Source organism: Octopus sinensis, linkage group LG5, assembly GCF_006345805.1.
Source record: "Octopus sinensis linkage group LG5, ASM634580v1, whole genome shotgun sequence".
Lineage (NCBI taxonomy): Eukaryota > Metazoa > Mollusca > Cephalopoda > Octopoda > Octopodidae > Octopus > Octopus sinensis.
In genome coordinates, this window is record NC_043001.1 from 116,680,274 (window position 1) to 116,707,344 (window position 27,071).

General features: G+C 37.9%; 1 protein-coding gene across 1 annotated transcript in view; it reads right to left on the reverse strand.

The window, feature by feature from the left end:
• Positions 1 to 19,601: 19,601 nt before the first annotated feature.
• LOC115212365 (PAX-interacting protein 1-like) overlaps positions 19,602 to 27,071 on the reverse strand; it is a 51,620-nt gene continuing 44,150 nt past the window's right edge. Inside the window, exons 16-20 of the mRNA XM_029781240.2 lie at positions 26,891 to 27,059; positions 24,144 to 24,244; positions 21,945 to 22,079; positions 21,653 to 21,728; positions 19,602 to 20,407 (exon numbers count right to left, since the gene is read on the reverse strand). Coding sequence (XP_029637100.1) covers positions 20,307 to 20,407; positions 21,653 to 21,728; positions 21,945 to 22,079; positions 24,144 to 24,244; positions 26,891 to 27,059 — 582 coding nt within the window. The 3' untranslated portion in view covers positions 19,602 to 20,306. The remainder of the gene's footprint in view (positions 20,408 to 21,652; positions 21,729 to 21,944; positions 22,080 to 24,143; positions 24,245 to 26,890; positions 27,060 to 27,071) is intronic.

Consider the following 27,071-nt stretch of genomic DNA (forward strand, 5'->3'; position numbering starts at 1 on the left):
TTAATGTGATTATTGTCAACAGGCGCAACCTAACAGCTTACTGTCTTGAGAACAGCTAGAAAAGTTCGGTCTAATAACCAGGTCTGAGCGAAATGCTTGGCAGCATTTCGTCCGTCTTTATATTCTGAGATCAAATTCTGCCGAGGTCGACTTTGCCTTTCATTCTTTCAGGGTCGATAAATTAAGTATCAGGGAAACACTGGGGTCGATGTAATCAACTAGTCCCTTCCGCCCCCACAAAATTTCAGGTCTTGCGGCTTTAGTAGATGTTATTATTATTATCATTATTATTATTATTATTATTATTATTATTATTATTATTATTATTATTAGCTTTAGCTCAGGTCCATTTCACCTTTTCGGGGTCGATAAAATAAGTAGCAGTTGAAAACTAGGGTTGATGTAATTGACTTCCCCTTCACCTCAAAACTGCTGGCCTTGTGCCAAATTTAGAAAGAAAATTGTTGAGAAAACAATTAGCTTAAATTTCGTAAATCGTTTCACGTTACCAATTATTCAAACTATTGAAGAAGGAAAGCTACGTGAAAATATAACAACAGAACAGGTTGAATATTTTTGCCTATATGTTGTCACGCATCTTCCCTCCTTCAATCGTTTGAATAATTGGTCACATAAATCTGGACATAATGACAGAAGAGGCTTTAACTTCGAATGAAATGTATAAATTCTTCCTCATACATTGAATACTTTTCTCTTCGTTTGCAAAGTTCCTTGATCTGTGTCTGCGCGCGCGCGCGTATCTATGTGTATAGGTGTGTACGTGTGTGTGTGTATAGACACACACACACACACGCATATATGTATAGACTGTTAGGTGTGATGTACAGAATGTGAATATTGAGAAAAAAAGTCGTCAGAATTTTAGAAAAAAAAATCTTTTTATTTCTTTATTATTATTAGCGCTTTCGTTCACCGTTGTTTACCTGTTGTTATCCGTAGATTTATTGCAGGAACTTCGAAGTGGCGGTTGTGGTAACAGTATTGATAAAATAGATGGAATGTATAACAGATTTAAGTTAGAGTATTTGGGATTAACATTAGATTTTGTCTGTGGTGCTTCATTAGTTCGAACGCACGCGTGTGTAAACGTTCAAGTCTGTCACAGCTTCTTATGCAGAAGTTGATCATTATTTTCGCTAATTTCTCAGTTTTTTCTGAAATCGCTATTTTATTTGTGTTATCGTAACTTTGGACACTAAGAAACAGGATTCAAAATAGAAAGCTACGAGAAAACAAACATAGACTGCTTATTACTGAGAAACACGTGAGAGGTTTTTACAGACAGATTGCAATATACTGAAGGTTGTTCATAAGAATGACGTAATGTAAGAATTATTGAAACAGCTGCAGAAATGAATGGTTTGAAATATCCCTGATGTTATTTTCTATTGTTCACAGTATATGCAACATTATACATGATATATATTTTACGTATGGTGTTAGGTGTTTAACACAGTAAACTATGTAGAGCTTTAATATAATTGATTTATTTTGCATATTCAGTACATCATAACGTTCTGTGTATGTCTACATACATACATACATACATGCATACATACATACATACATACATACATACATACATACATGCACACACGCACACACATATATACGCGCGCGCGCACACACACACACACACACATACACACACACACACACACACACACACACATATATATATATATATATATATATATATATATATATATATCGTCGCCCACGGACTCACATTTTATATTTCAGTTCTGTATTCAATGATATTTTAAAAAAATTTTGCACGTAAAATCATACTTTGCGTGTTTTTAAATCAACTTCTTAGAAACAGTAGCTGAACATCTGTCTGCTCCAATTTGGCAATCAATCGATTTATTTGTTTCACCATTATATATTTTTCCATCTATCTATCTATTTATCTGTCAGCCTGTCTATATGTTCATCTCTTAATCTACCTTCTATCCCCACCTTTTGTCTGACAATATATATGATGAAAGTTGAAATGGATCTTATCTTGAATGCCAGTTGGACATGTTTCGGTCTTACTAAACCTTCTCAGCAAGATATTTATTCCCACCTACTGCTTTCTCATTTCTGACATTTTTTTTTTTCGAAAATCTGTTCATATCTGTGATTTTAACATGTGAATATGATTCTGCTAATAAATAAATAAATAAATAGATAAATATATAAAATTAAGTTTTTAAATATTTTGTGTCTTCTTATTTTGCAGCAACTTTTTTGTATAATTCTTTTTTTTCCCCAGATTTTCACTGATATTTTGTATAATTCTCTTTTTTTTCCAAATTTTCACTGAAATTTTGATTTTTGTAGCCTGAGAAATGAGGTAAAAGGGGCAAAAAATTTATTTTTAATTCAAATTTTTCTTTTCTTTTTTTTTTCAGAATCGTAATCTTCGATTTTAAAACACAAATCCGAAGCAACTTTTGTGTTGAGGAACTAAATCATTTTCCATTCTGTTTTATAAGATTACCAAAACTTGCCATACTTTGGGCCATACCAATTCACGCAGACAGGTTATTGTCACGATAAAAATATTTCCTAAATGACATGGCAATTCTAACAGACGACAATACAATTCAAAAACAAACTGGGAAATCGTTCGCAGAATTTTAGAACTCAATACTGACGCAAAAATATATAGTCGAAGCTTCCACTCATAAAACAGAAACAAGCACTATTAAATAGGATCTTTATATTACGTTGACTTTTAATGCAAATTTAAAAAAGCACATACAAGACCAGATATTTTTGCAGAGAGTAGTGTCAATCTTATCAACCCCAGTACTTGTCTTCTTGTCTTGAGACAGCATTCACCCGGGGTGGGTTGAGCTGGCTTCATTCATTCTCAATGCTGCATCTCTCACAAACGCCGACCAGACCTGGCGATTTGAGGCTAACGACCGCGTGATCTCCAACCATTCCTTATTCCAGCGGCGAACGCCGTAGATATGGGGGACTAGGTTGGGTTCCAGATCAGCCTTGACTGTCATCAGCCAGGTTTTTCGTTGTCCACCACATCGCTTTCGCCAACCCTGAAGGGGAGCTGGGGCAATTGCTTCGTATATTCCTCAGTACTTGACTGGTACGTATTTTATTGAAGCATGTAAAAATGAGGGGTTTGAACCCAGAACGTAATGTAATAATGATGATGACAACGACGACTACATTGGAGTGGGTATAACATCTACAATTTCCCATCATGTCTTCACATGATGTAAGAACGAAAACTGAAATTAGATTTTCACTAGGATGTAATATGAAAAATAACAAGAAAATTAAGATTTTCACTGAAGCATTAACAAATTCAAAATGAAACACTCGTTACTTCCAGTTTTGCCCAGAAATGTTTAAAATGTCATACTGCAGTTGTTAGGTTGACTAGGTGAACTCGGCCATTAAGATTTTGGTGTTTTGACCAGCGGCATAATATTTCAGTTGATTGCTTGTTAGTCGATCAATTCGATCATCTCCAATCTCATAAAATAGATCGAAGTTATCGATTTTGAAGGAAAATCAATAGTAAGAGCCGCCGCGGGAAGAATAAATAAAATAGTCAGCTTATAGTGGGAAAATATACTTGATTGATGTCTGTGATATCTCAGACAGAGAGAGAGAGGGTTCTTTTTTATTCCATTGTTCTAAATAGAAGAATACTGTTGTTGTTGTTGTTGTCGTCGTCGTCGTCGTTTAACTTGGGGTGAGCAGAATGATCGGTGTTCCAACCATGACCACTCTAATTTTTTCAAGAATATAGGTTGAGATTTGATGCAAATGTACATACGTGTGTGTGTGTGTGTGGTATCCTGTCTGATGAATGAGAATGTGAAAATGTGAAATCTGAATAACTAGATGTAGGTTATATATATTATATATATGGAGGCGCAATGTCCCAGTAGTTAGGGCAACTGACTCGCGGTCGTAGGATCGCGGTTTCGATTCCCAGACCGGGCGTTGTGTGTATTTATTGAGCGAAAACACCTAACAGCTCCACGAGGCTCCGGCAGGGGGTGGTGATCCCTGCTGTACTCTTTCTCTCACTCTTTCTTCAGTTGGCCTGCTCGCTTAGCCAGCGGGATGGCGTCATTCGAAGGCTAAAACAATGCGAACGCATTGTGACCAGCGATGTGTAGCAACATCTGATGGTCTGGTCGGTCACGTGATATATATATATATGGTGTGTTGTGAATTTGTGGAAAGGAATCCCATAAAGCTCAACAATTTTGTTTAAAATGGCGAAGAGAAGGTGTTAAAATATATAAGAGAATTATAATTCATGCAGACGATCGTTTCGTACAGCGAAATAAAAATCATGCAAAATCATGGTTGAATAGAAATAATCAAATTGATTATATATAACTGTATTCTTCAGTGTAAGAAGTATAAACAAAATTTTTACAAAGGACTTGAGAAAGGAAATAACAGAATAGGATCTAGGAGATTCATATTTATCTTTATGAGAAAACAAAGATGTGAGTCCAGTTAGATATTAACTAAAACTAAAAGCTGTAAGAGTTATTTGAAAATATAAGTAAAAGAGTTTTCAGAGACGTTCCCTCTATAGATGAGTAAGGAGATTAGAAATTCTAACTCCAAATAAGTGGCGTAGAGTAAATATTGCATAGAAATGTCCAATGGAAAGTCATGGCTATATTTGAATTAAGATATGAGCTGACTGTTAGAAACAATACTAAGTGCGGTGTATATTTAAAAAACTGTCAGGTCATATCTTAATTCAAATATAGCCATGACTTTCCATTGGACATTTCTATACAATCTTTACCCAATGCAACTTATTTGGAGTTAGAATTTCTAATCTCCTTACTAATCTACAGAGGGATCGTCTCTGAAAACCTCTCTCACTTATATTTTCGAATAACCATTATAGCCTTTAGTTTTAGTTAATACCTAACTGGACTCACATCTTCGTTTTCTCATAAGGATAAATCTAGACATGGCGATTTGTCCCCAACGCAGCCTGATAGAACCTTTCCTACCTCCGCAGCTGTGATCGGCCCTTCACATCACTCCGCGAGTCATGGCAGACCAGCCAGGAAGTCCGAAGAGTCCATTTCGCTATCAGACCCACCACTCGTTCCGAACAGCTGAGCGAAATGATGGTGAAGGACCTTACACATTTTGTCGGGTTCGTTAACTGGGCATCTATTTTGGTCGACCAAATACCGTATGGTGGTTTTGTTGTCACATTGGGTCTCTACTACGTGGGCCCATCTCGCAGCGTTGGTTCCCTCTTTCTCATAGCATGTGACTTACCTCTGACAATGCAATCTACGTGCTTGGTATTGAGGCGTTGATCGTGGACCAATCTCACTGCCAGCACGTTAGAAGCAATGCCAAATTTTAGTGACTCTTCTAGGGCTAAATCCCTTTCTATTCTATCTTTTTCTAATGCTAAAACTTTGCTATATCTACGTGACTCAAATTCAAGGGCTCTTTTTAGAGCGTACCACCAGTTATTATTGATGATAGCTCCTGTTAATACCCTTTTCACTAATTCTCTAATGCGGTCACTGTGGGCTTTGCACGCCAGGAATGACGTGTTTAGCTTCCAGTAACCGGAGCCCTGTCCACAGAATGTAAGTCAAGCTTACAGATCACACACTTGTGATCCGTATAGCCGAGTATCTGAAATTGTGGACAACTAACTCTAGATTTATCACCCAACCTAATGAATACTCTAAGCAAGATCTGGAAGACCCCATGCTATTGGTCCATGTCCACATAGAAGCATCCGGGTGATCTATTCTAAACCTGCCACCCAGTTGAAAGCGACTGAGCAGGTTAGTGAGGCAAGTGTTCCTTTTTCTATTTAGAGTTGAGCCAACACAATCCACCCGTGACATCTCAAGGAAAGCCTCTAGGCGTCTGAAGTAGTCGGATTACCCCGTGTCGTTTGGGGCATAGACTGCAACCAGTCTGAAAGCGCTGCCGCTGCTATGCGTCGCGTCAAGAACGACCAGCTTGCCCTCTGGTTCCACAAAGATTTCTCGATTTCTAAATCCAGGCCTTTCCGGAATAAAACCACAATCCCCCCCGCCTCCTCTAGGCTGGCTTGGAGATATGTAAATTTCATAACCATGGAAGAGGGGCGAAAGAGCTTCTGACCCGGTCAGCCTGGTGACTATGACATCCAAATCCTATGATCCGAGATCGTTTAGCAAGCGTGCTTGCTTCCAAAACGATCCCAGGCCACGGACATTCAAACTGCCAAGCTTGAATAAAACCATGAAGAGAGAAAAAGGAAGATGTTTACTTACAGTTAGACGATACAAAAAAGGGCAGGAAAACACAAGGACGGATCATTCGGAGCTTTTTTTCTTCAGTCGAGTTCCAAATCATCGTTGCAGTTTCGGCCGGTTACACTCGAGACTGCTCCAATCTGGCCGGCCCCAAGAAAATCTAAGCTTATAGCACTAGATTCTTCGGAAGAAAGCAAACTGCAACGATGATCTGGAACTCGACTGAAAAAAGCTCCGAATAATCCGTCCTTGTTTTTTCCTATTCTTTTTTGTATCGTCTAACTGTCCGGATGCTTTGTTGTCACCTGTTACATTCTTGTTCCATTTTTTTTATATAGTGGCGTACGTACACTTTTGGTCTCCTATATATATATATATGGGGGCAGGGTAGTCTTCTACCTGGCTGGCTTCTGTTAACCGTCCTGCCCATGCATGCATGGAAGACGTACGTTAAACGATGATGATATGTGTGTGATCCACCTGTAACATTATACAATCTTTTGTTCAGACCCTCAGATCATTCTGAAGTATATAAAGAAAACGTGTCATCATTTGTTTAAACAAATCCCACTTTTTAATGTTCTACCAATTTCTGTCGTGCGTGGAGCCAAAGTCAAAACGTTTCTTGACATATGAATAGATTAATGGAAGAAAGCCTTGTCAACTAAGATACGGAAATTAGTTTTCACAAAACCTGCACCAAAGTTGGGTAAAATGTAATAGAGTGTAAATAAAAGTATGGAATGTCATTCAGATATGCTGGATGCAGCAGGAACGTTGTGTATCGGTGGAACATAGATTTTGTGCATGAGAGCACCAAATGAATGCTGCAGCCTTTTGCCGTGACGCCAGTTTGGTCAAAAGGTAAACCTCAGTCAACAGTGACTATTTGTGTGTATTATATCATTATTTTACTTGTTTCAGTTATCACAGTGGCCATGCTGGAACACCACCTTCAAGGGTTTTGTTGAACAATTTGACCCCCAGGACTGATTTTTTTAAAACCTTGTACGTATTCTATTGGTTTCTTATGCCGAACCGCTAAGTCATGTGGACGTAAACGCCGGTGGCAGGAGACAAACGCAGACACAACTTGGGCAAGTGACTTTTGCTATAGCCACAGGCTGACCAAAGCCTTGTCAGTGGATTTGGTAGACAGAAACTGAAAAAAGCCCATCATATATGTATGTGTGTGTGTGTGAAGTAATGTGTGTTTGCGTGTTTGTCCCCCTATCATCGCTTGACAACCGATGTTGGTGCGTTTATGCCCCCTTAGTGGTTCAGCAAAAGTAACCGATAGAATAAATACTAGGCTTACAAAGAATAAGTCCTGGGGTAGATTTCTTCAACTAAAACCCTTTAAGGCCACAGTCAAATAACTGAAACAAGAGTATATATATATATATATATATATATATATATACACACGATGGGATTCTTTCAGTTTGCATCTACCAAATTTCCTCACAAGGCTTTCGTCGACCCGAGGCTATAGTAGAAGACACTTTCTGAAGGAGCCAAGCAGTGGGACTGAACCCAGAACTATGTGGTTAGGAAGTAAGTTTCTTACCACACAAACAATGTTTCGAGATTTTATTTTGGGATATAAACGGTGGAAGTTCAAACTGCTGTCTTCATTGCTTAATATAAACCAAAGAATAAGTCCTGGGGTAGTTCTTGAGTGGTAGATTTCAGTCACCAAACTGTTAAACAAACCATTTGAAAACCGTTTTTGATTTTCTTTTTATTCAATCCTATTTTAAATTTAAACAGAAGTCAAATTAAGAAAAACAAGGCAGATGTTTCATTTCCTATTTTAAATTTAATTCAAATTTTTATTTATTTTTTTATTTTGAAAACACAATTTTAAAAGCTGTACAGGTATGTCATTATTATAAAAAAATTTTCTTTTTTAAAATCTTTATGATAGTCTTTTATCAATTGTGGGGTTATAAGGGAGGGTTTTCCTTGTGTGAAAATTATACACATAATGAAATGCTACCTGCTTCCAGTCTTAAAAACAAAACAAAATAGCAAAACACGTCATAACTCAAGAAAAAAAAATGGAAAAAAAATTAATTAAAATTTTTTATTGTTTACTTTGTTTTCTTTTTTTTAAGACATGCACAAATTAAAAATCCACAAATGGATCGTACATAACTTGGAAATACTCCTCTAGAGTATTGGAGTTTTAGGGGAAACTGCACTTGTGCTGGAGCCCGTTACTTTCCTCTTACCCACACCATGGGTTGAACTAAACATTACAAGTTACCAATAGCATCATCTCCCTATTGTATCTTATTTCTTTATTGCCCACAGGGGGCTAAATATAGAGGAGACAAACAAGGACAGACAAAGGGATTAAGTCGATTACATCGACTCCAGTGTGTAACTGGTACTTAATTTATCGACCGAAAGGATGAAAGGCAAAGTCGACCGCTCCCTATTGTCCCTATCTACAGTAAGGTTGTCTGAGCTAGTAAGAAGTGTTTTCACTGAGCAGAACAGACTAATGAACATTAAACTTTTGGATTGTAATCCAACACACTATTGTTCCAGTTAGTTAAAATCATTTTAGAGTAACATAGTTCATGTCATTATCATCATCAGCTGATTGCAGCTATTTCATATCAAACAATCAAGTTATATGACCACACATATTTGCTTCCTAAACCAAGGTTTCTTTTTGCTGTTTTCATACAGTAAAATAAAAACAAAAATCACACACTTAAGAAATAAATCCTTTCATCACACAAGAAAATTTTTAATTCTCTCTTCACAAACACATATATGTGTATATGTATATATATATATATATATATATATATATATATAAGGTGGTCCCAAAAGAAGTTTGGACCCATAACAAATTTACTGCTTTCTAAATCAAGGTTTCATTTCATTTTTATATAGTAAAAATATTTTTTAAAAACCCTCATACTTAAGAAATACACATGAAAACTTCCTCTCCCTATACATACACACATTATAAATAATATAGGATAACCTCAAAAGTTTGGATCCATAAGATAGTCATTTCATCATCATCATCATCGTTTAACATCCGCTTTCCATGCTAGCATGGGTTGGATGGTTCAACTGGTGTCTGGCAAGCTCGAAGGCTGCACCAGGCCAGTCAGATCTGGCAGTGTTTCTACAGCTGGATGCCCTTCCTAACACCAACCACTCCGAGAGTGTAGTGGGTGATTTTATGTGCCACCGACACAGGTGCCAGACGAGGCTGGCGAACAGCCACGCTTGGATGGTGTTTTTTATGTGCCACCGACACAGGTGCCAGACGAGGCTGGCGAACGGCCACGATCGGATGGTGTTTGTTACGTGCCCACAGCACGGAGGCCAGTCGATGCGGTACTGGCTACGGCCACGTTCGGATGGTTTTCTTATGTGCCACAAAGATACAAATTCCATTGATGTTCATCTATTTTGATTTGGTTTGATTTTCATATATATATATATATAATGTATGTATATTATTTTCTTCAAACTAAATTACTGTTTCAATAAGAGTCAAAGCTAATAGTAGATAGTCACAGTGGCTTCCTTCCAGAACATACCATATTTGGCAGCTTAGAAAGTGCATTAGTATGTCAGATGCACCTCAGTTTTAGAAGGTCCTTTCTAGAACCATTATATACCATTAACCTAAACTTTGATCTTGTGCTCACAAGATAAGCTAATTTTTTTTAGGAAATTCTATGGAGAAAAAGAGGAACTTAGAAACCATTAAATGTGGTATTTGAGAATAATGAAAGTAACATCCCTGTAAATTTTATAAAATATTATCATATTTATCAACACATAAGGGACTAAAGCCATCTGAATATGGCTAGGGACAGGGCAGGGTGGTGGGGGTGTTACTGTTGCATTTAGCCCCAGGCGAACATCAACGTCGCCATATAGGCTTGACACCTGCAAAGGGAGATAATTCCCCGATGAAGCGGAAACCACACACGGACCTAGGTTTCAAGGTGTATTGCCTATCATCAACGTGTGGTAGGCCCCCGCTTCCTCGACGAACAACCCACTCTGCAGGATATTTATATATAGATTTTCAAGCAAAATACATTTGCTGATTTCGAAAATCTGTTCGACAGCAATAATAATTCTCTAAATGAGATATAGACAGTAACTGCTCCATAACATAAGGGACTAAAGCCATCTGAATATGGCTAGGGACAGGGCAGGGTGGTGGGGGTGTTACTGTTGCATTTAGCCCGAGGCGAACATCAACGTCGCCAGATAGGCTTGACACCATCACGGTGTCCTTTATCCTGCAAAGGGAGATAATTCCCCGACATATTTATGTTTTATACAAAATCATAAAATTGATAAACACACCTTTATCTACTATTTTGTACAGTAGTTTAAGGTTAGTTACATGAAACATTTAGATATGGATTTGTAATCTTGGGATGGGTTGAATAAACAGGATCCAACAAGCTGGAGGACAATGTTGTGTTCCAATGCCTTTGCTTTGGCACGGTTTCAACAGCCAGATGTCCGTTCTAATGTTTCTGTATTGACAAGATTTCTAAAGCTGGATGCACACTTTATAAAGTGTACGGTGTGAATTTTATGTGGCACCAGCACCATAGAGGTTGTCTTTTCCCTGGCAAGAGGAAACCCATCAGGTACATTAGCCCCTGCTTAATTGAAGATGTCTAACTAGACAAACACATCTTACTTACTGTACCCTCCCACCACCACCACCCCCAAAGTCAGACTAACTACTACAATGCATTATCCTGTTCCCCATCATCACCACAAAGAATTTCTAATTGTGTGGTTGTGTGGTAAGAAGCTTTCTTCCCAACCACATGGTTCCGGGTTCGGTCCCACTGCATGACACCTTGGGCAAATGTCTTCTACTAGAGCCTCAAGCTGACCAAGCCTTGTCAGTGGATTTGGTAAAAAGAAACTGAAAGAAGTCTGCCGTATATCTGTATGTGTGTGTACGTGTGTAAGTGTGTGTGTGTGTGTGTGTATGTTTGTGTCTGTCCCCGCCATCAACACTTGACAACTGGTGTTAGTGTGTTTATGTCCTCATAACTTACCAGCTCAGCAAAAGAGACCAATAGAATAAGTGCTAGGTTTAAAAATAAGTCCTGGGGTTGATTTGTTCAACTAAAATCCTTCAAAGTGATGCTCCAGCATGGTTGCAGTTAAGTGGCTGAAACAAGTAAGAGAATATAAGAGTTATCTTTCCCCATTCATTACAGGTGATAGGTAGGTTGCCATACAGCTGAATGGTTAAGACATCCACTTTGTAACCACACATTTCTGGGTTCAATCCCATTGCATGGCAACTTGGGTAAATGTCATTATTTTTTTTTTACATCCTTAGGTCAACCCGTACCTTGTGAATGAAACTGGGTAGATGGAAACTGCATAGAAGCCCATACCTGTAATTAAAATGCCACAGCCAAATTTACTGGTTGACTTGTGGTTGAATGCTGAATGCCAAAGTAAAATGTATATTTGTAAAGACTAATCCTATTAGAGAAAATATAAATTTGAGACCCTGGTAAAACTGAAAAATCTCAATATAATGATTACTATACTACATAATCTCAATAAAATATACACCTCCCAAATTAGCACCTTTATATCAATATATATCAAATGTGGAGATCATTTTCAGTTCTACTGCATGTACAGATTGTCTAAACTGTGTGTTTTGATTTTTAACCAATGAAAATTACGTTGGTCAATATGCTGTTTAGTAAACTAAAGATGGAATTCTTTAAATTGGTCTGAGAGAATTGAATGAAATGGGAAGAGGTTCTTTGTTGAAATCATGGCACACTTGCAAGACATGAAATTCTCATGTGCCAAGATCAAAAAAAAATAAAAAAAAAGAAACCACTCTCAAAAATTCAGTATTAGTTGGTGTAGGTTTTATCTTCAAATGTGTGTTCTATAGAGGACCCACAGTAGAGTGGTCCTTTAAATGAAGACATCAACAAAAAGAGAGATCAGTTCAACTATGCACTTTTACAAGGAAAATTGCTGAGAGTAATTTTGAAGTTTCAGTTTGCTTGCCTTCATCAGACAATTTTATGAAGGGAGGCAAGCTGGAATTTTCAAGTCACTGTTAATCTTTTCCCAGGAAGAGTTCATAAATGTACTCAAATAAAAAGCATTGAGAAATCTTTCAGTTTAATGTCAAATTGTTTTTATATATAACTTGACATAAAAGCAAACATTAATGTATGTATGTGTGTATGTATGGGTATGTATGTGTATATATATATATATATATTAGGTAGGTAGGGTAAAATCCCAAATGTTTCCCCTTGAAGCATATTTGTTTATTCCATCATTACAATCCAGAATGTAGCTGCTGTCTTTGTTGTATCGATGCAGAGTACATATTAAAGTTGAAAATTCTGGAAATATTGTTTGACTGGCACCCGTGCCAGTGGAGCGCTATCACTCCCTTTATCTTATTCTCTAATTCACTTTCCTTTGTTTTCCAACTGAGGAATCCATTTATCTACTCTACAGTAAGACACCTATATCTGTCCCCTCTATTTCAAGGTCCTAGTAAGCAAGAAATTGGATAGGGCCCTATCCCATTCAGATAAATGGTCCCGTTCAATATGTAGAAAAGGTGCAAGCGGGAATTCCATTTGGTGTACCAGGTGCAAGTTATAGACACACAACGGGTGCAGTGGAATAGTATGAAGATTAACAGAAAAAGAAGACCAAAGATACACAGGAAACTGATTTCCTCAAATATCTAGAAATAGTATATTAAATCTCTGAACTGGCACAAAGCCACACCCGCTCAATTCTACTCCCCCAATCCCAGTTGAGGGGTTTTTGTCTTGCAAGATACTAGATGACCCTGTTGGTGCTGGTGCCATATAAAAAGCACTTAGTATACTCTGTAAAGTGGTTGGCGTTAGGAAGGGCATCCAGCTTTAGAAACCATACCAAAACAGACTATGAAACCTGGTGCAGCCCCTGCCAGCTCCGTCTAACCATCCAACCCATGCCAGCTTGGAAAACAGATGTTAAATGATGATATATACATATACACACACACACACAATTTTAATGTTTGTTATATATGAGGGGAAGTCAAAAATCGAAAAGTTTAAAAGTGGACAGACAAGGGTGACACACGAAGAGTCAACCTCCACTACTGACAAGAAGATTCAACAAGCTCAATAGACGGTAATGGTGAACCGGCAAGTTATCATCGATGAAGTAGCTCATTCTCCGCAGATTAGTCATAGTTCTGCCTATCAACTCATCCATGATGAGCTGGGTTTCCATAAAGTTTGTGCAAGACAGGTGCCAAGAGAGCTTAATGCAGAGCACAAGTGCAAAAGTCTTGAGGTCTGCCAACATTTACTCAATTGCTACAACAATGATGGCAAGGAATTTTTAGCTGAATAGTTACAGATGAAACATGGTTCCATCATTTTGAGGCAGGATCCAAAAGAGAGAGTGTGGAGTGGAAACATCTTGGCTTGCCAGCGTCAAAAAAATTCAAGACTCAGTCTTCGGCAGGAAAGGTGAAGCTAACCCTTTTTTGGGGACTCTGAAGGGCCTATACTGGAAGACTACCTGGAAAAGGGGTGTACGATCAACAGCGCAAGATAGAGTACTTTGCTGGCCAACAAACTGAAGCCAGCAATTCGCACCAAATGCTGAAGCCTATTGTTGAATAAAGTTTTGATGCTGCATGACAATGCATGCCCACACACAGCCGTCCAGACTGTTGAAACCATTAGCCAATTGGGTTTTGAGGTGCTGGAACATCCTACAGACCAGATCTTGCCCCTTCCAACTATCATATCTTTGGACTGCTCAAAGATGGTTTACAAGATCGTCAATTTCCTATGGATGAAGATGTGAAGGAAGCGGTGCATAAATGGATGCACGACCAACCAAAACCTTCTTCTTGGAGGGAATATGCAAGCTTGTGGACCGCTGGACCAAGTGCATCGGAAAGGAAGGAGATTATATAGAAAAATGACATACTTGTTTATCCCCTGCTCTTGTGTAAATACATTGAAAAAACAAGATATATATATATATATATATATATATGTAGGTCCCGGGTTGAGTCGGGGTTAACCACAGTAAATAAGGTACTCAATACATAGCAGAGTAAATTAATTTATTATATAGAAGGAGCTTCTACAGGACTAGAACTGTTTCATTCAAAAGAAATCATCAGGAAGCTCTGATGAGCTTCCTGATGATTTCTTTTGAATGAAACAGTTCTAGTCCTGTAGAAGCTCCTTCTATATAATAAATATATATATATATACATCTAATGTAGTATAAAATTTTTTCGAAAAAAAATTTTATCAATGGCCAGCATAATAAAAACTACCTTTAAAGGTTAAATTTATAAACAACTTATAAATAAGGGCAAACGAAAAAATTTCTAATGCCAAATATGCCAAAATTAGGTGTCTAATTTCGGCATATTTGGCATTAGAAATTTTTTTCTTTAGCACTTATTTATAAGTTGTGTGTGTGTATATATATATACCGGAGTAAACACATAAATGTGAAACAAGGTGGAAAAAAGAGTACTCAAATACCAGTGGTAGAGTAATATGCTTTATTTAAAGCAGCAGAAAATTCAACAAAACCTGTTACTCTGAGTTTCCTGTTGCCGTTCATTGGACAGTTTCTGCTAGCAAAAACTGTCCGATGAACGGACACCTTCTTCATCGACAAAGAAGACATCAGTGGAAAAACTATTGGAATCGTTGGAAAGCAATGTTGGTTACATATGTGATGGTTCGTGATGCTACTAGGTCCATTGCCTCCCACTTCCTCAGGGTTGGCACCCTCAACGTTGGCACACTGAAGGGCAGATCTGGTGAGATCGTCGAATTGCTTGGACGGAGGTGTGTAGATATATGCTGTATTCAAGAGGTGAGGTGGAGAGGAGGTTCTGCTAGGTTCCTCACAAGTAAAGGACAGAGGTATAAGATTTTCTGGGCTGGGAATACTGAAGGGGTCGGAGGAGTGGGTATGCTTATTGCCGAAAAATGGGTAGATAAGGATATCGAGGTAGTCAGAGTATGTGACAGAATACTGAAGATTAGATTAGTGCTCCATCATAGTTTAGCAACTATTATATCGGCCTATGCCCCTCAGCCAGGGTTACCCGATGGACAGAAAGACCGTTTCTATGACACCCTACTGCAGACCACCTCATTGATGAACAACAGGGACCATCTCTTTGTGGCTGGTGACTTCAATGGGCATGTTGGACGATATGCTGAGGGCTTCTATGGCGTTCATGGAGGCTATGGTTATGGTTCTCGCAATGAGGAGGGAACCAGGCTGCTGGAGTTCTGTGATGCGAATAGTCTTATGGCTTGCAACACTAACTTCAGGAAACCGACAAGCCACTTGGTCACCTACCGTTCGGGCCAGCATATTAGCCAAATCGACTACATCCTTGCCAGAAAAAGAGAAAGATGGCTGCTTATAAAATGCCAAAACCTTCCCAGGCGAAGAATGTACCCCACAACATAGAATGGTAGTCAGTGACTTTAGGATCAGAACTAAGAGGACGACTAGAAGACGACCAACATGGAGAAGAAGGGTCTGGAAGCTTAAAGACCCTGCAAATGGACAGAGATTTAGAGACATGTTACTTGAAGCCTTCGACGAAATAGAAGGGGGTATAGCTACACATGGGGTAGAAGATAACTGGGCGCTTCTAAGGGACAACCTGCTGAAAGCCACTGACCAGATCTGTGGCTGGTGCAAAGTCCCCACAAGACCCAAAATAACGTGGTGATGGAACAATACTGTTGACAGGGCTATTAGACAAAAGAAACAGGCTTGGAAGGACTGGAAGAACAGTGGTAGCAGGGAAGTGTATCAGACTGCAAGAAGGGAAGCTAGGAGGCAGGTGTATTTAGCCAGAGGGGAAGCAGATAAGAAAAAATTTGCCAATGTCCTGCGCTGTGAGGATGAAAGACTTGAGGTATTTCGTATAGCAAGACAGTGTGTGAGAGAGAATCGTGACGTGGTAGGAGAGAAATGTGTTCGCAAAGATGATGGTTCACTTGCGCTAAATGAGGATGCAAAGAGAGAGGTTTGGAGACGCCACTATGAAAGGTTGCTGAATGAGGAAAATGAATGGGACAAAGAGAGTCTGCCGAATGTTGACCCAACAGAGGGACCAGCAATCCGAGTTGACAGCTCCTTAGTAGTTAAGGCAATTACAAGCATGAAAACAGGGAAAGCCCCAGGCCCATCAGGAATTACTGCAGAGATGCTCAAAGTTTAGAGAGCTCTTACCCCTGCTGGTGACAAAAGGCCTTTCGCTCAAAGTAAAAGGCAGACTGTATGATGCATGTGTACGTACAGCCATGCTACATGGTAGTGAAACTTGGGCTGTGACTGCTGAGGATTTGCGTAAGCTCACAAGAAATGAAGCTAGTATGCTCCAATGGATGTGTAATGTCAGTGTTCATAATCGACAGAGTGTAAGTACCTTGAGAGAAAAGTTGGACCTAAGAAGCATCAGTTGTTGTGTGCAAGAGAGACGTTTGCGCTGGTATGGTCATGTGACGAGAATGGCTGAAGATAGTTGTGTGCGAAAGTGCCACACCCTGGCAGTTGAGGGAACCTGTGGAAGAGGTAGACCCAGGAAAGCCTGGGTCGAGGTGGTGAAGCACGACCTTCGAACTTTAGGTCTCACCAGGGAAATGACCAGAGACCGAGACCTATGGAAGTATGCTGTGCGTGAGAAGACCCGGCAAGACCGGTGAGAACAGTCAAAATCAAAATCAAACCAAATCAATTCATATATCAGAAAGCAGAACCAAAATTGAGGTCGATCAAGATCAGTCGGAATTGCAGCTGTGGTTAAGCGAACCATCCGATCATGGTCGTTGCCGGCGCCGCCCCGTCTAGCCTCCGTGCCGGTGGCATGTAAAAGCACCATCCGTTCGTGCCCGCTGCTAGCCTCGCCTGGCCCCCGTGCCGGTGACACGTAAAAGCACCATCCGTTCGTGGCCGTTTGCCAGCTCTGTCTGGCCCCTGTGTCGGTGGCATGTAAAAGCACCATCCGTTCGTGTCTGTTGCCAGCCTCGCCTGGCCCCCGTACCGGTGACACGTAAAAGTACCATCCGTTCGTGGCCGTTTGCCAGCTCTGTCTGGCCCCCGTGTTGGTGGCACGTAAAAGCACCATCCGTTTGTGTCCGTTGCTAGCTTCGCCTGGCCCCCGTGCTGGTGACACGTAAAAGCACCCTCCGTTCGTGGCCATTTGCCAGCTCTGTCTGGCACCTGTGCGGGTGGCACGTTAAAAGCACCCACTACACTCTCGGAGTGGTTGGCGTTAGGAAGGGCATCCAGCCGTAGAAACACTGCCAGATCTGACTGGGCCTGATGAAGCCTTCCAGCTTCACAGACCCCAGTTGAACTGTCCAACCCATGCTAGCATGGAAAACGGACGCTAAATGATGATGATGATATATAATATAAATTAGAGAAAAAACCCCACTATTATGCAATTCAAACAATGATTAGACATAAACCAAATCATAAATAAAAAATAAAATTTTTTTTTTTAAAGTATAAAAAGGAATAATCAATATATAATATTATTTATATTTGCTTATTATATATTGATTATTCCTTTTTAGACTTTTTGTGATCTAGTTATATGTTTTAAAAAAATATATTTTATTTTTTATTTATGATTTGGTCTATAATTGTTTGAATTGCATAATAGTGTTTTTTCTCTAATTTATATTTTACATATTGTGAAATTTGATTTAATACCAAATTGAATTTTTCCATATAAGTTTGGAGTTATACTCCCTAATATTGTTATTATTATTATTATTATTACTATTATTATATATATATATCCTGTTTTTCTTTTGATAAATATACCCTATCACCTACACCACTAACTGGCATATACAGGTGCTTACAGTTATCAAGTATCCACCCTGAATTTTTTTGGTTGGCGTTAGGAAGGGCATCCAGCTGTAGAAACACTGCCAGATCAGACTGGAGCCTGGTGCAGCCTCCTGGCTTCCCAGACCCCGGTCGAACCGTCCAACCCATGCTAGCATGGAAAACGGACATTAAATGATGATGATGATGATGATATATAAAGTATAGGAAAGAATGGAGCTGAATGAAGATTTAACAAAATAAAATAAAATAAAGGAATTTTGTTAAATCTTCGTTCAGCTCCATTCTTTCCTATACTTAATATATAAAACTTCAAATTTCCGCACTAAGGCACGGATTTTATGCCCTATGGTCGTAACTTCAACCGTGCCCTTTCTGTTGTGAGTTTGCTACCCAGGTATCGGTTATCTTTCGAATTATCCGTAATAAGATAATTCATTGTCTACTTATATATATATATATATATATATGTGTGTGTGTGTATGTTTAAAAAACACTTTTAGAAAGCATTCTTGATACTGTTACAATATTTGAAGAAAGATTTTCTTAAATTAAAAATTATTAATTATATAAAAAATCTTTAAAACAACTGAATAACATAAATCTTTTGGAAAGATGTGTTTGTTACGTGTAAGTGCTTCCAATGTTTACAGCTTTTCAAACACATGTTACTGAGTAATATGCATAGAGTAAGTTCTTTTCCTCTAAAATGGAATATTCTGAATTTTTTATTTGCACAAATGTCTAAGAGTTCACTTCATGGAACCTTTCTTAAAGATGAATCTTTGATTTGTGCAAAGGAGAATTCAAAATATTCCCTTTTCTTCAAAATAAAGACAGTTAATGATCAACTAGAAAAGATAGAAGAAGGATTCTTTATAAGAATTCTAATTTCAAAACTAAACTCACTGCTTTAAAACACAATTTCCTCTATACAGATTATCCCAACACTTATTTGAAAAGCTGTAATCAGCAAAAGTGCTTACACATTATGAATGCTTCTTTCCAAAATATTTGTGTCATTCGTTTAAGATTTTTTTAATATAATCAATAATTTTTAATTTAAGAAAATCTATTTTCAAATATATATATATATATATTTATATATATATATATATATCAGCATAAATATTCACTGTTTTGTTTTTAAAAGAATTACAGAATTAGTTGAGGATCACATATGTAGAATCTGAAAGCAAGTAACTAGAATATTTGGGTTGAAAATTCATATAAACATATGGACAATATGCACTCAAACACACAAAATATGCTTGGACAATTGAAATGTACACGTATATATCAGTATGTATGTGTGTGTGTGTGTTTGTGTGCGTGTGCATGAGTGTATGCATATATGTTTGCGTGTGTGTGTATGCATATATATATATATATATATATATATACACATACACAAACACAGATATATAGATATATATATATAGAAGGGAATCTTTTGAGAAGTAATCACATTAAAAAGACTGTGACAGACACTCAAGATGATATACCAAAGTGAAAAATAAATAAACTCTAAGTGTGTATATTTGTTGCATCTGAGTAAGTAGGCATGCACTAAAATACGTATTTTTTTTATTGATATATGTCATCAAAGAAATGTTTACACATGAACTGGTGATAAAAAGTGTGTTTGTGTGTGAGTATGAAAATATGTAATCAAATGAGTGTGCATGCATATATATGCAAAGGAGCGATAGTAAAGGTGTTTGCCAATGAACGTGATTGAATGTATGCATGCACATATGAATGGAAATGAGAAATGGTGTGTATGTGTATGCATAAGTGGTTATATATGCTTGCGGTCGAAATGAGGAGAGCAACAAGATTAAAAGTTGCATTTTTGTGAGTGTGTATCCATGTATATGAAACTTTGTTTTTATAAGAATGTGTGAATGCGAGTGTATGAGTAACTTTCAATTAAAAAAAAACAGTTTTTAAAAGTATAGTTAAATTTACAGATTGTAGCCTGTATATAAATCCAGTCAAAAGAACCCAAGCCTCTGAATAGGAGTATGTTACATAACCCCTAAACACACAAGTTTTCAATTTGGTCCCCTATACTTGCCGAATTAAATCTGATGCTGGAAGTTGGAATAGTTCGAAATCTATCTCTTGTCGCAAGACACCAGTTAGGACGAATTCTGAATTGAAGACAGCTGAAAATGAGAGAAACCAGAGAATGAAAATAGCGACAATCGAGGAAAATACTTCACAAATTGATATTTAAAATCAAATATTTTTTAAGGCTTTTATTCCAACATCCCTAATGGATAGACTATTACCCATCTGTTTTCATTTTCAATGTTAAGTTGTATTAGGTTATCTCTGTTCACTGAAAGAGTATCAAGGTAATGAGAGTTCGCCAAGCAATACCATTCTGAGCTAAATTGCATCCTTCTTGATCAAGTCTTCCTGCACAACTCTTTGTCACGTTTCCCTACTTCAACTGTCCACTTGATGGTTGTCCTTGCTGGATTCGCCAATGGTAAGCGCAATGTGTGACCAAGCAGCTTCCATTGTTCTAGTTTTATGGTATCCTTCAATTTAATTTGGTGAGTTCTTCTCGTGATTTCACTGTTTGTGACATGGTCACAGCAGGTGATTTTCAGGATATTTCTAAGGTTCTAATGATGGAAAACATTCACCATATTGCAAATCTTGTCTGTATACCTCCATGTTTCATTAATGCCGTAGGAATGACAATAGATGTGTATAGACAAAGTTTAAACCATTCATGAATGGAGGAACATGACCATATGGGTCTCGATTTTGACAAGTCTAGACTTAGCATCGATTTTTGCTTTTCCATTTCTGCCACTGCCACTACCTAGGAATGTAAAACAACTGATAAATTCAATATTCAATATAAACATGATTTTGGAGAAGTGTAGTAAAAAAGTAGTAGTCAGCTTGAAGTCATAGTAGAAGACATGTAGCTCTAGATATGCAAAAATTTGTTTACACCAATTTAGCCAGCAGTCAATAATGAAAGGCATTACCTCTCTATTCACAATATTCTTTTAATCTCACCCTCCACCAAAAACTTGATTTTACTAACACAAGAAATCATGTCAAAGGAGTAAATGAAATAAAATGGTTCAAGTAGGAATCAAACCTGCATCACAGGCCAGCTTGTAGAGATCTGAAACTGAACCAATGACAGAGCCTCTATGTAGTCATTTGACCTGCTAGAAATAGCAATTAAATTCACAAATCAAGCCTCGCCATCTTAAAAAAGGACATATTTGATAATATGATCCTGGGTTCATTGCACATAGGAAGAACAGAGAGGTGGTCATGACTGGATTACTTTTGGTCATACATCCACTCAAAGAGAGGTCAACAAGGGCTAAATAACAACAAGAACAACTGTTTCCAAACAAATAATATAAGGGTCTTACCAAGTCGACGAGCCATAAGGTCCCGGCACAAATGCACATCATTGGGGCATGTAATCACAATAAATGTAGGATTTCCCTGAGGAAGAGAATTTAATAAATTATGAAAATGATAAAATTGAAAAGAGTTAAAAGTAAAAGAAACCTGTGCTCAGACGAGAGAGAAACCGAGAGAGGGACAATGAAACTGAGAGAGAGAGGAGAGAAGCCGAGAGAGGGACAATGAAACTGAGAGAGAGAGAGAGAGAGAGAGAGAGAGAGAGAGAGAAAGAGAGAGAGGTGGATCCCAACCTACCTTGTCATCCCGCAACGATGCAATTTGCTTAGCTGAGAGGCGCCGCTTAATAACGCTGCCACCAGCACTTTCAATAATAGCCTGAAGGTCTTTGGGAGAAGGCACAACACTTGGTGTAATGTAAAATATAAAACCCTGTGGAATAAGATGAATAAATAATTTGAAATGACTGGAAGAGATGAATAAGGGTTCAAGCCTACATGAAGCATCTATCTCATCGTGTTTTAGGGAGGAGTACTTCAGTCTATAAGTGCCTAGAGGAATGAGAAACCAGACCAATAATCTAGGAAATATTTCAGATGATGCAACCCAACAAGATTACCCTGATGGAGTCAAGCTGCTAGAAATAGCAGTTGAATCTCCCACAAATCACACATTATTTCAAGTAACAAAAGGATACGTTAGATTATATAGTGCTAAATGCATTTAAAAACAGAGGACAGTCATTGTTAGAATGTTTGATCATGACTGATCTGGTATAAAAAGAAAATGCTGTACTTTCAGAAGTTTTCATCTCTGAAAGTCAACTTCAATATTGAAAAATTTTCATCAAAGTGAAACAGTGTATGCAAATTTTGCAGTGCATAATTTAGGATACCATTTAAAGAACTGCTCTATGAATATTCCCAAAGTATTCATCACAACACTCTGGGTGTAAACCCATGACTCTCTATTTTAATTCATCTGATCACTATGATCACTCTTTGTGGAGGCGCAATGGCCCAGTGGTTAGGGCAGCGGACTCGCGGTCATAGGATCGCAGTTTCGATTCCCAGACCGGGCGTTGTGAGTGTTTATTGAACGAAAACACCTAAAGCTCCACGAGACTCCAGCAGGGGATGGTGGTGATCCCTGCTGTACTCTTTCACCACAACTTTCTCTCACTCTTACTTCCTGTTTCTGTTGTACCTGTATTTCAAAGGGCCTGCCTTGTCACTCTGTGTCACACTGAATATCCCCGAGAACTACGTTAAGGGTACACGTGTCTGTGGAGTGCTCAGCCACTTACACGTTAATTTCACGAGCAGGCTGTTCCGTTGATTCGGATCAACCGGAACCCTCGTTGTCGGAACTGACGGAGTGCTTCCTTCATGATCACTCTTTGGTGTCCAGAGTTGCCACTCTGACCAACCTTATGCTCTCAGGGTTGCCACACACACTATTGATCCTTACACATCAGTGCACATGAAGAGACAACTTATCCTTCTACTCAACACAGTGTATGCAATGAGCTTAAACCAATGGGTTCTCTATTCTCCAACCCACTAACTTCAAACTGAGACAATCGTTTAATCCATTTGTGTACCACTTAAATGTAAAGCGGCAAGCTGGCAGAAACATTAGCATGCCAGGCGAAACGCTTGGCAGTATTTTGCGTGTCTTTACGTTCTGAGTTCAAATTCCACTGAGGTCAACTTTGCCTTTCATCCTTACTTCTTTTAAATATGTCAGCACAGTAAACTCTGGTGCATTTCTGTTGATAGTAAATACCAACAGAGTTCATTGTGGATAATAGTAAACTTTTCCAGCACCCACTAACAGTTGTCTGTTGCAAACATTGAACTAGGAACCGTCAGTAATATCTTTTGCTTGTTTCACTTGCCCTGGTTTGCCTTGGAGGTTTCATGAAAAAAAATTGTCATTACTGAACAACCTACAGACCTACCCAACTCTCTCTTCCTAATTGTGTAACCTGAACTGGTGCACAATGTACCGCATGCCTGACACAAAAGGATGCATGCTAGGGAAAGTATGGATGTAAAACTGAAGTAGATTGATGCTGATCTCCCTTACTGTCTTATTCCAATATCTTTTTGTGATCTAGTTATATGTTTTTAAAAAATATATCTTATTTATGATTTGGTTTATGTCTGTCATTGTTTAAACTGTATAATAGTGGTTTTTCTCTAATTTATATATTATATATTTATATTGTGAAATTTGATTTAATACTAAACTGAATTTTTCCCTGTAAGTTTGGAATTATACTCCTTAATATTAGTATCATTATATATATATATATATATGAGTGACTTGTCGGTAGTTAAGCACATTTGGCTAATATCAGCTCCCAAACATCCAACTAACGCTCCACATTTACACATGTATTCTACATTAGCAACAAATGTAAAAAATGCTGAAAGAAACCCCAAAAAGCCCAAACACATAATGAAAAGAGAAACAAAATCAAGTGGTTACCTTGAATAGAGGACGAGTCCTGGCTCTTTGCAAAGAAAATGTCAGGTCACACTGCAAAGCTTTTTCAGCCTCTCCATCTTTCAGTACATAGAGTTCTTCATCTGGGTGAAAGAAATAACCAACAGGAATTAAAATTAAAATATGTACATACAAGAAATCTGCATATTGTTTATAAAATATACCCACAGTTACTTGTAAACTAATTGAAACTCAATAATTTTGAGGGTGGCTGAATAAGAACTGGATTCAAATATTCTTTTCTACTCTAGGCGCAAGGCCCGAAATTTTTGGGGAGGGGTGGCCAGTCGATTAGATCAGGCCCAGTATGCAACTGGTACTTAATTTATCAACCTCGAAAGGATGAAAGGCAAAGTCGACCTTGGCAGAATTTGAACTCAGAACGTAAAGACAGACAAAATACTGCTAAGCACTTCGCCTGTTTCTGCCAGCTCGCCACTTTACTGGACTCAGATGTCAAAGCAACATGATGCAACCCCAGAGAGGTAAAGTGGGGTCACCAGAAGGGAGGTAATTAACAGTAAGAAAAAAAAAAAAAAGAAAATTAAATCTGCAAGGAAAAAAAACCTTAACCTTTTCATTACTGTATTTCTGTTGAGATGCTCTCTGTTTCTTTCAATTACTTTAAATATAACAAAGAATTTAGTAAAATAACTTAATTATCATTCAGTTAGTGTTAGGAACATTAATTGTGATTAAGGTTTGGTGAAAGATTTTAATTCAAAACTTATGAAAACAAGACATTTGTACTCAGAGCCAGAGCTGGTTTCAGCCGGGTTGATAACAAAAGGGTTAATAAAGATGTAAAAAAAACTATAAAAAAGAAAAGGCTAAAAGGGCATCATTTATTTATAGCCGTGGTTAACAACTCATGACACATTTGAAGAATCTGTAATCCTTGGTGAGCCCAATCTTTTTAAGAATTAACCTTAAAATTTTTAAAAAATACAATTGATATTTTTCTTGTGCAAATTTCCTTCAGTTTTTAACAGTAAATGTATCTAATTTCTTGTGGCTATGGTCTATTATAGGTGTAAAAATCCATGTACAATATGTGTGTGTGTGAGAGAGAGAGAGAGAGAGAGAAACATACATTTCCGTTGGTAGGCCTAACTTTTATTTACCCTTTTTGTCACCACATTTCTGTTGAAATACATTGCATTATTTCAATTAATTTTGAAAAAAATGAAGAATTTAATAAATAATTTTGCTAATGTTCAGAATTTAAATTTATATATTTTAATTCAGATCATTTTAAAATAGGAAGCTTGAACCACACAACCAGCAGTGCTCTCAGGTGAGTTGGTATTAAAAGAATTAAAAGCCCTCTAAGACCATAAACATGCAGTGTTGTACATCTGCTACAAGAGTAGATAAGTTGCTGAAATCCAATACATTACTTTTGAATATTTCATTTTACATTTCATTATCTGACACAAGATCACCTCCACCAGTGTCCCCTCCCCTTTCAAAAGATCTTTGTCTTGTAAATTATTTGGTGACCCGGCCAGTGCTAGTGCCATGTAAAAAGCATTCGGTCCATACTGTAGAGTAGTTGGTGTTTGGAAGGGCATCCAACTGTAAAAACCACGCCAAACCTGACCTCGCCTGTGCTTGTGCCACATAAAAAGCACTCAGTCCTCTCTGTGGGGTGGTTGGTGATTGGAAGGGCATCCAGCCGTAAAAACCATGGAAAAACAGACACAGAAGTCTGGTGCAGTCTTCTACTTGGCCAGCTCCAGTCAAACCATCCAACCCATGCAAGCATGGAAGGCAGATGTTAAATGACGATGATGATGATGATGACCCAACAAATTACTTTTTAATATTTCATTTTACATTATGGTGGTGTGCTGATAGAATTGTTAGCACACTGAGCAAAATGCTTAGTGGTATTTCGTCTGTCTTTGAGTTCAAATACCACTGAGGTTGACTATGCCTATCATCTTTTAGGGGGTCGATAAAACAAGAACCATTGATAGCTGGGATCAATGTAATCAACTTCCACATTTCCCCAAAACTTCAGGCCTTGTGCCAAAATTTGAAACTAATATTTTATTTTACATAAAATTTACTGATAAATGATGAGAAAAATAATAAATAATAAAATTACTGTTTTTCTTAATAAAAGTAGGCAGAGAAAGTATGTAGATGTTACAAATACAAATATGCACACACACACACAAAAATTGCATGTTATGTTGACAAGCATATGAACTGATTTAGGAGCCTGTGTGTGGTCACTTGATCTGCAAAGAATAGAACCCAAATCTCCCTCATATCACATCCTATGTCTTTAAAAAGGATACACTGAACAATTTACTCTCTGATATATCAAAAGCTGAGACAATCACAGCTGGAATGTCTTTGATTGTAGGTATTCACAATCAGGGCTGATCTGAGGCAAAAGAACAACTTTACACACGAACACATGCACAGAAAAACACATGTTTGGATACACACATGACTGGTACAACCATCTGGTTCTCCAGCCCTCAGTGAAAATCGTCCAACCCATGCTAGCATGGAAAGCGGACGTTAAACGATGATGATGATGATGATGATGACAGACATGCATATATATAAACATGCTTGCAGGTGCACATATCCATATATATACAAACGTGTATGCACACATGTACACATACACACACACACACATGATGAAAGACAATTTCAGAAAGTTGTGAAACATCTATAAACAAGCAGTTACAAAAGTTGGAACTTACCAAGGAATTTATCTTTGGTAATGCTGTCTTCAAGCCAGTCTTTGTTCACAATATATTTACATACATTAATTGCTATAAAGAATTTCACAGTTCTACATAGGGACTTAGCAACCAGGTGAGTACATTGGCGTGGATTATCAGTAACACAGCCACCTAACTTCTCCACCATCTGCAAAAGAAA